Genomic DNA, 10,465 nt, shown 5'->3' on the forward strand with positions numbered 1-10,465 from the left:
CGGCCTCAGTACTTATGCCTTTCTTTTTCGTTTCGTGTGCCAACACTTGCGAACGAACCCTCATCTTCAGTCTATGCTAAAACCTCCATCCAAAAAGATAGAGGGATAGACGGAGAGAGAGGTAAAAGAAAGAAAGGAGAACCTATTCTATCCTCTACTATCCTGTCCAGGTTCGTTCTTACAAACGTCAGCCTGCAAGACAACAAGACAAAAAGTTTAGTCTGAATCTACATTAAAAGCAGAGTCTTTGAATAGAGATTCAAAGACTCTGCTTTTAATCTACAGTCTTTGGATGTAGATTCAGACTGCTCGTAAATCCAGCATACCTTGTGGTAATGCGCATGCGCACATCAATGTTACGTTGTTTTTTTTTTATAAATCCGTCATACCTGTAGAAGTTTCATAAAGTGTGTTTTTGTCATACACCATAAAGTGGGAGATTGCAGTTACTTAACGAAATCACTTTGCGTTACGATTTTCTTTTATAATTTAATGTTATTTCCTCTGGGCATCTTTTGGAGCCACCGCCGTTTATATGCGATAACAGCAATATATTTAAGCAAATTTCAGCAAGCTATTCTGTCATTCACATTTGCTTTTTTATTTTAACTTCAGCGATCTTAAGCATGTCTTTTGGTTCATTTGAAATATGTATATCATATGCAATTGAATATTCACTTAACTTCAATTTTTTAACACTAACTTTTAAACAGAAGTAATTGTACGCTTGAGTGCAAATTACATTTGAAACATAAAAAAATATCTCACCATGGCCGTTCAATATTTACATAATTTTTAAATAAAATAACAGAGAATGAGCAAGTAATAGTCATATCAACAAGTGCAGGGCTCATTTGATATATGACATATTAGTAACCCCACCCCCGGACTGGAAGCTGTTTATTGTTTTTACCTTAGAATGGCCAACAGTCTGTTATTCCTATATCAATTTGATACAATAGGAGCTCCCCCACTTCCCATATCGGTGTCCTGTCACCTTTTTCAGCAGTTAAAACAGTTTAATCCGTTAACATGTCGTGACCTGTTTTTCCGAGCCGCCTTCAAACGCAACATGAACGCTGAGACGCTCGAGCTGGATTTACACCTGAGCGGCAGTGAAGGAGACCTGCTGCTGCTGTGCAGAGCTACAGGTGTGTTAGAATCATGGCAGCAAACCAGCAAAACGCAAAGAACCTTTTACAGTTTTTCCCCCAAACTAACCGGCTGAGTTGAGTAAAGCTGTTGGATGCAGGTAAAGTTAGCTAAAAGATGACTAGTTAATAACAATACAGCACCTTAAGCTTGTTAACAAGTAGCCTGTAGGCTACTGGTGTTGTCTATGTTCAGCTACGTAGGTTCATTTTGCCCCCCCAAAATAAGTCGATGCCCTCCCTGTTAAACTCGTCTGGAGCCTGGGCTGGGTATTGATGCACAAGATGTCTCGTAAGGGAGAGTCTATTAGCCGTGTCCTGACACCGCTCTTATTTAAGTTCATGACCGAGAATGTCTTCTTACACAAATATGTCAACCCAAACAAGAATAGCATTTTCTTTCCAAATGCTCGAATCTCTCGAAACCTGTCGGTAAAAGTTGACGAAAGAAAGCTGCTGGTGCCGACCGCGGCTCTCTGCGTCACTCTGCAGCTCAACGAGCTCCATCTGCAAATAGTCTGACTCACACGGGCTGCTGCCCTCTAGTGGGTAAATGAGGAACGGCATTTAGTGTGTAAGCTACGCCCTATGCAGGTAACAGTACTGCTGCCAAATGTATTAATTCTACGTGGCTGCCAGACGTTATTGATTTTATGACAGAGGCTGCGGGCCGGATGAAATTTGACCACGGGCCGCATTTGGCCCCCGGGCCGGACTTTGGACATGTCTGCTCTAGATCTTTCAATCGTTTTTGCTTTAATCTGAGTACAAATTGATCCGGATGGTTTGGGTTTCATTCCATGCCCCAAAACTTGATATTCCAGTTAACCCCTTTGCACTTACAGGTCCATCTTGGAACATTGGCTGATCTTCAGCTTAATGGGGAATTTAACTGGAAAATCAAGTTCAGTGTTAAACCAGTTCTGGGACAAATTCTTGGTCAGAGCTAAATCCAAAATGGAAACTTAAACTGGTGCATAAAGGCTCCATCCTGCAGAGCTGATCTGTTTTAGATTGAAATCTATTTTGGCACAATCAGGTCCAAGCTTAGGTTATTTAATTTCATAATTCTGGAGAAACTGGCACCTTAACAGTGTTTGAGCCCCTTACAAGTTTGATTTCCAACATTTTACATGTGAAAATAACAGTTTTCCTTGAGTGAAATTTAAAGTTTGAAACATTCTAACGTTATCTCAATCCATCAGACTGTCAGAGCTCAGCGTCTTGATCAACCTTTCATCCTAATCGCCTCATTCAGTCTTATCTGCATGAGCAGCTAATAACCTCAGCCTATCTTTTAATTGCATTTAACCAGAGTGACCCATCAGTTTGGAGAAACTTCAAGGTTTTCAAAAAAAACCTGGATTACAAACCTGTAGAGTTTAAAAGATCATCCTGCACCAGACATTAAACTATTTTAATTAAATTTCACAATAGCTGTAAAATGCCTGTATATTAGAACGTTTTATTTGTAAACTGGTCTTTGAAAGATATGTAGCCAGCATATTTACTGGTTGTAATAGTTTCATCCAAATCCTTTGGATCTGCTAAATCACTTTATTTTCTTCTCAGTCACATAATTTAAGCAAAATCTCGAGTAGATTTTTCTACTCTCTCTGAGTAGAAAAATCATTTCTGGATCGAATCGCTCGACACTTAAAGATTTGCATCTCCAGAAAAATGCCTTGCTTTAAACTAAATCTGCCAGGGGAACTGGCACTTTTTAAAAATCCAAATTCAAGAATTATTTACTTCAGAGTCCTATATTTTGCAAATAAGTTACTTGTAAGTCATATTTCAACTGATAAGATATTTTCACAAGAAAGTAGACAAACAGACTTGGTAGGATTTTGTATTTTTGCAGTAGCAGAAAATTCATGAGTTTGAATCTTTATGGAGTTTGATGCATAAATATGAATTTGATTTCTTACAGTCTTATAATTTGGTGCTGTATAACTAAACTACTACAAACTTCTACAACATTTGATGATTACATGTTTCATAAGAGTTTAAAAAGAAGCTTTACATGGAGAAATGTTCATCAGACGCTGCAGAGGGTTTAGCTTTGCCCTCCTCTGGATCTCCTGGGGCTTCCGAGGACTTGAACGCCTCCTCGTTTCAGACATCTCTGATCAGCATCAAGTCATCAGCCTCTGAATCAGAGAGCTGTGAATTAGTGAAGCGGTAATGAGGCTCAGATTGTTCCTGTTCAAACTAAAAGGCTTCAGAGAGCGCGACATGAAGGGCCGAGCAGATAAGGACCGAATATCAAAGGTCCGCTGACTTTCTTTCTGCAGCCAGCTCGGCAAACAAACTTTCTGCTTGGTTTAGGAAGCTGCAGGATTACATAAGAACCACCTCAGAGTCAGTTTTTCTCAGTGTCTGTCTTCCTCTGCTGATCCAGGATCAGCAGCTTTACGTCTGCGACTGTCAGGGTGACGAAGGGCTTCAGATGCTGCGCTAAGCCTCAAATGACTGAACAAACATTTTCCTCCCAAATGTAAAGGATTCAGAAGCTTATGTGCTCAGAAGCTCCTCATCGGCTGCCGCTGGACCGTGGATCATCTCTGCAGTCACTTAGTGAAGGTTTCATCTCGGCATGTCTGCTGTTCAGCTGAAACTCACTGAAAGAACGTATAAGTAATTATAAAGCTGTAATAACATGGTTGCATAAGCGTTCATGGCTTTAAACAACAAATGTTTCTGAAACGCCGTTAGTTGCAGCATTTAGTCTTCTGGATTTTACAACTGTGAATCTGAAGAACCTGAATAAACCAGGTTCTTCACAGGAAAGCTGTCCTGGCAGCTTTCCTGTGTTTGGATTTGCTTATTAACATCCTTTAGCAATAGTTTTGCAGAGAAATTATAAAGAATCTGAACTTTCTCATAGTATAAAGTAGAGATGCACAGATCTGATATTAATGCTTGAGTGCCGATATTGAAAAAAATCTATATTGGGTATCGGTGTCAATGTGCTTGAACCATAATCTGTTCAGTCCAATTCTATGCTTTGTGCTCCACTCGATGCTTTATTATTTGTTTTACATCATATTTATAATTCCTAACTACACTTTCTGAACCATTTGAAAGAAGGTTTGTTGCAGTTTATTTTTGTCAGTTTCAATTTATTTTGCATTGGCCTAATTGCACAACTAGACAAATTAAAGTCGTGTTCTTTTACATGTTTCTGTCATGATTAGCGGTTGTGAATGGTGAGGAAGACGCAGGTGAACCCAGGATGACATGTTGAAGTGAAAATTTAATGATAAAGGTCCACAAGAAATGATACACGGATGCAGCACTGGTGAACAACGAGGAGAACAGACATCTGACATGAGACGAGCGCAAGACGAGGACCCGACAAGGAACAAAGACAACAGGTGGACTTAAATACACAGGGAGGGTAATCAGGGAACTAGACACAGCTGGGATCAATCAACAGGGAGGACAGGACATCACAGAGACTCACAGGAGAACAGGACAAAGAAAATAACAAGAAATAAATACACAGAAACACAGAACCCAACAGTTTGACCAAGCTTGTGAAGCTACAGGTGTATTTAAGTGTGCTGTACTGGTGCAGAGTCATCAAATAAATTTGTATTTGAGGACATTTATGTCTATATTTTGAAATTCAGGACTGTTTTTCTGTATTAGATCAGCATTGGGCGATACTAAACCTCAGGTATCGGTGTCGGAAGTGGAAAACATGGATCGGCGCATCCCCAATAAGCGTTCATGGCTTTAAACAACAAATGTCAAGAAGCCTTTATATTCCAAGATGTTGTATTTATACCTTGGTACAGTGAAGGCTACCAATAATAATTAGAAATAATTTGAAAAAACAAATGCATTACAAAAGCCAGGGATTTCTCCAATTTAATGAAAGTGGAGATGCTGTCAAAGCTAAAATCTGTCAGCTAATCAAATTGCTTCAAAACAACCACAACTTCCTGTATGGAATTAACCTGGCGCCAGATAAATAGGTTCAACTACTTTTAAATAGCATATTAGTATATAGAGTTAATAAAACACAAGACTATGTCAATTGGAAATCATGCCAAAGCCAATATGTGAATATATTCAGTAAAGCAGAATTAATTGAGTTTGTGAACGAACAGAAAAATACATTTACTGTTTTAAAAAAATGTATGTTCGCTTATGTAATCAATTTGCTGTAGCTTAAACTTAAAATAAATCAAGCAACTGGAGTTTGAAGTATTCTAAAGGAATTTTATTTCACACTTACATTTACACAGTTACATTTACACTGTTTATATATTAAAACGGGTCTATTCTTTTCCACAAAACCTACCTTTTATAATGTAAACAGAAGTAAAAAAAAAAGCAGTAAAAGGTGCTGGTTGAGGATTTCTTTGGTTGCATACCAGCAGTGCATTACCGCCACCTACTGGATTGGATTTGTAAAAGCTATAATGTGTCTCAGCCCTAATAATCTTCAGAATTAAGTTTTGAAGCACGCAAGTGATTAAAAAACTTAAAATCTTAAAACAAAAATAAGTCAGGAACCTGGTGCTCAGTTAAATCTTTATTTGAAAGTGACTTATTTCATACTGGAGCTCACCTTGGGTTGCTAGGTGACGGGCGGAACTCTGCTGGGGTTGCTAGGTAACGAGTTGGACTTCACTGGGGTCAGTAGGTGAAGGTCAGTGCCTGCTGACTTGAGATGTTACATTCGGAACGTTTCTGAAAACGGCTCATTTTCTAGACACCAAAATATATGAACTTATTACCAAAAAAATGTCTGGGCATTTTTAGAAGCATTAGAGATCCAAACGGAAGAACATAAATGTGAAAAATGTGAACTTTGTATAATAGGTTCTGTTTTAAGGGTGGAAATCCTCCTGTTTTCTATGATTACACACAACCTTTTCCACATGACTCTGTGGAAAAGCTCTAACCAGCGTCATGTTGCCACTTCAGAGACCTGACAGTTATTTTCAAGCAGTTTTTTCTTCTCCAGTTCCATCCTCGGAAGAATCTGTTATTTAGAAAATCGAAGGATGGTAAGATGATGTTGATCTCAACAATGATAGTCCCACGGAGCTATCATTGTTCAGAAGGTAACTAAAACCCATCTTCCATCCAGTCTTTGCCGATCAGCTGGCTGCCTGCCTGAGCCTCTTTAGCACCTCCTCTGGATCCAACGAGGAGTCCACCTTGATGACTTTGTCTCTGGATCTAGAACCCTAAAGGGTGAAATGTTGTTGATCCATTAGAATAAAATTCACAAATTAAGAAAAAAAAATATCTTAACAAGGTTAAAAGAGAGTTAATCCAAATGATGAGGCATTAACTGTAGCTTAAAGAGCTGCTGACTGAAAAGCTATTCAGTAAATATTAGTTATGTTGAATTTTATGAAGATAAACTCCTAACTTTATCTTCATGTCTTTACGTTTTAAACAGGGTTGCGACTTTAACGAATTAAAAATATTAACTCAATTAATCACATTTGTAGTTTGCATTTTTTTTAATACAAAAGTCCCCAGCCGGAACCTTTGCTGTGTGTTTCTGGTACGCCCTTAAATTTGACGCACAAGCGGAATCTGCGAACAACAGCAATGGACGATAAAGCAGCTTTTCTTGGACCAATAAGGGTAAATTTCTGCTTCAAAAATATCTGATGTGACACTGGAAAATACTTTTGTAGTGTTGAAGTTATGCTAAAAGGAGTTAGCCTATCAGCGAAGCTATTCAAGTCTAAAGTAGCATTTATGCTAACCATGTAGCAGCAGCAGAGCCGCCCCCAACGCCAATGTCGGCGTTCACGGTCCACGTTAATTAATAAGTATTTTTAAAAATAAAGTTACATGAATAATCAGGCATATCTGAAACACTTCTAAACTGAATGAATTTTCAGATCGGTGCAACTTGTTTTTATACTTCACTTCAAAACTGAATGAGTTTTGAGGTGAAGTATAAAAACAAATTGCACCGATCTGACAGATGAATAACTTAAATAATAAAAAATCTATATGTTGTTGAGTTCATATATCAATTTTTTCAATAGTTTTGCAATAAAAAGGATGTTTTAATTTGAAAATGTTTATTTTTGGCATAATGTTTTTAATTAAAATTTGATTAACTTAAACATATTGATGAAGGTAAATATATTTATTGCTGAACTCATGTCAGTTCAATAATTTAGCTGCAAAAATGTAAATTAATTAATGACTCAGTTGAGTCCCACCATTGGTTTTAATCTGTCCTGTAATCTTTTGAAGTGTTTTTTCACTCGTATCCCTTGAAATGTTAGTTTCCAATGATTGCTGAATAAACACATTAAAAACAAAAACAGATGTAGGAGTTTCAGAAACCTTGTCCAGTGAAATTTGGCTCTTCTTCAGCTCCAGGACTTCTGCAAGGTAGCGGACAAGCTCTGTGTTTGCTTCTCCGTCTGTAGGTGGCGCTGCAATGGAGACGCCTACAGCCTGAGTGGTAACATCTGGAAGAGAGGCAGAATATAGTGTGAGCTCTGTTTTAGCAGCAACCGATCATATGTTGGTGCAACGTGAGGTCGACCTGTGATGCTGCTGTGTTTGGAGCCTGGCTTCGCGTGCACTGTGATGGATACAGATCCGGTCTTGTCACGGGTTACCGGACCAGAATCCGGTGTCTCTGTGGTTCCACCTACAGCCGCCTTCACCTGTCCTTTCACTTGTCCTTTCCCCTTTTTAAGAGCACAGAGATTACTGGATAGTTTTATTATATCGATCACCACGTTGGTAATGCCGTCACTGTGTGACTGGATTGGCTTTTCTTTGTGTCGTTAAATTTATCTCTGCCTCCTGAAGCACAGTTTAAATTTTAATGTAAATTCAAGACTATTTTAGTCTTGATTATCCTGGAGAACTTAAGCTTATTTTGGAAAACCTTATTTTACAGAAGCTAACATTAGCCCAACTTATCTTATTTTAGCTCAGCTTGCATTTAAGCCTCTGATAATGTAGCTTAATTTGTTTTGTATACATTTGTTTTCACTTTAACTTGCTTAAGATTAATTTGACATTAACTAATTTTTCATTGTCTTATAATAGCTTGGCATATGCTACCTTATTCTAACATCCCATATTTTGGGTCACTTGTAGTTTTCCTTATTAGCGTTATGTGGTTTAGTGTAACTTACATTATCCTAGCTTGTTTGTTTTCATTTTAACTTAATTTGTCTTAGTGTAGCTTATTTTATCTTCCTATATCTTAAGTTATGTAGCTAAGCATTTCTTTGTTTTTATCCTGCCATTAGCTTGGTGTACTTTAGCTGATCTTAATGCAGTTTCCCTGCCTTCACAGTTTGTCCCATCTTAGCTTATTTAAGTTTATTTTGATTTTCAACATATTAGCCTAACTTCTTTTTGCTACATTTATCAGATTTCCTCTTATTTTGGTTAGCTTGTTGAATTTTAATTTATCTGTATGTCATACCATGTCATACTGTGTCATACCTTACCATTTTATAATAATAATAATAAAAAAAACTCAGATTATTCAATAGTAATTAATCAGGAAACATGTGAGGCTCATTAGTTTGATTTATTTTGCATAAAGAGAAGAGGGAATTTTCATCAGCGCAGACAGTGCATGTGTATTGGTTAGTATGTAGTAAAGTAATGCTGTTACTGGGTCTTGACTGCAACATCTAAGTAGAACTTGTGCTGATTCTGCTGGAGTGACACATTTACCACTGCAGGCTGTTTATTTTTTTTTAAACAACTCGAAGTAGTCTGTGGGAGTCTGGTTGAGCTAGAGTTAAAATTTGCACGCTTTAGTTTCAGATGAATAGGAAGGAGGGGGTGCTGGACACTTATTTTTGTTTTATTTATGTCTTTGCATCTTCCTACGTCACTGAGACGCGTAGTGTCTCATTTTAAAACACACATTTAATAATTATAATAGCTTTCTACTGCAGAAGGTGAATTTGAATGCAAGCTGCAAGCATCTTTTCTGTTTATTCGGTGTAGAAAGGCACAGTTCATGATTAATCAGATTCGGTTCGGATTCAACGAAAACAGTTAACTAACCCTTTAATGACAATGGGAATTAAACGAGGATCGGTTAAAGATCCTGACAGAACCACTGGACCATCCCCGCTTGAAGTTCAGACTCAGTTTCAGACTAACCTCTTTCTGCTTCCGGGGCATCGCTGTGGTTCTGGAGAACCAGCGGGTGGACCAAGAAGAGCAGCTAAATACCGGGACCAAGTCAGCTGCAGGAACACGGGTTAGAGGTTCGAACCGAATCTGCTTGAAACATCTAATCAAACCACCGCCGAACCGGGGAAACATCTCCAGGAGACCGAGAGCCTCTTCGCGTAGCGCCCTCTGCTGGACTGGAGGAGAACTGAACAGGCTCGCTCTGGGAGGAGATGCCAGCCCAGAACCGTTTCTGTTTGTAACCGAACCAAATGTGTAAGTAATAAAATTATAGATTATTTATTTAAATCAGCCTAATTGGTGCCTATTTTTATTATTAAATACTGGTTTCCCTCATTTTAGGGTTTTAAATATTAGGTCCAGATCAAATTGAAAACTTATAGTTTATCTAAACTAGATGCTAACATTCAAATAATACATTATAACTGGACGTTATCTATTAGACTATGTAAGAAATAAGGATCTGCCATTTATTCTACAAAGATTTGAGTTTCTTGAAGCCTGAATCTTTTTCCGACTCCAGTGAATTTTGGATAAAATGGAGCTTTTGTTAACAGTTTCTTCATCTTCCTCACTTATTTTGCAGCACTATGTCAGAGCAGCTGAGGAAAAATTACCACCTGGACCAGATGTACTTTTTAGGAAAACGTTTAAAGCTGCTGAGAACCAAACATTTTGGTTTTCATCATCAAACCAACATTTTTTCTTGTTCAGAATAATCTACAACCTGAATCTTTGTGTGTTCATTCATTTCTAGTTTCTCAAATCTTTTTTCATATTTAGTTTGTCTTTCAGATTCAAATGCAAGAACTGGTTGATTTAAAAAAAAAATCTGTTTATCATAGAGCTATTTATTTTCCCTGAAATGTTTCATCTTCTTTTTGACTGTGATGTTATTTACTTTTGTGTAGTTTTTAAACGCATTCCTGGGTTTTTCCGGTCTGTAACAGGATTTAATTCTGTGTAAGAGTACACAGATCTCTCACATAGATTTAGTAAATGTTCTCATTTACTGAACATTAAAGAAACTAGTAAACTCCGTTTTATTTAGTACCTTCAATCGGCGATGGTTTCTCTGAATCAGTCTACATGCCTTGAGTTTTAGTGACGCCTTGTGGACAAAAAGGAAACTGCTTCAAAAG

General features: G+C 37.7%; 1 protein-coding gene across 1 annotated transcript; it reads right to left on the minus strand.

Annotated features, from left to right (window-relative positions):
- Positions 1-5,367: 5,367 nt before the first annotated feature.
- On the minus strand, positions 5,368-9,583 carry cunh15orf40 (chromosome unknown C15orf40 homolog). The gene is made up of 4 exons (XM_007567519.2): positions 9,291-9,583; positions 7,696-7,843; positions 7,491-7,618; positions 5,368-6,361 (listed from the first exon to the last, which is right to left on the minus strand). Exons 1-4 carry the CDS (start codon positions 9,453-9,455, stop codon positions 6,272-6,274), a joined length of 531 nt encoding a protein of 176 aa, XP_007567581.1. The 5' UTR covers positions 9,456-9,583; the 3' UTR covers positions 5,368-6,271.
- Between the last annotated feature and the right edge of the window lie 882 nt (positions 9,584-10,465).

Source organism: Poecilia formosa, unplaced genomic scaffold, assembly GCF_000485575.1.
Source record: "Poecilia formosa unplaced genomic scaffold, Poecilia_formosa-5.1.2 Scaffold209, whole genome shotgun sequence".
NCBI lineage: Eukaryota > Metazoa > Chordata > Actinopteri > Cyprinodontiformes > Poeciliidae > Poecilia > Poecilia formosa.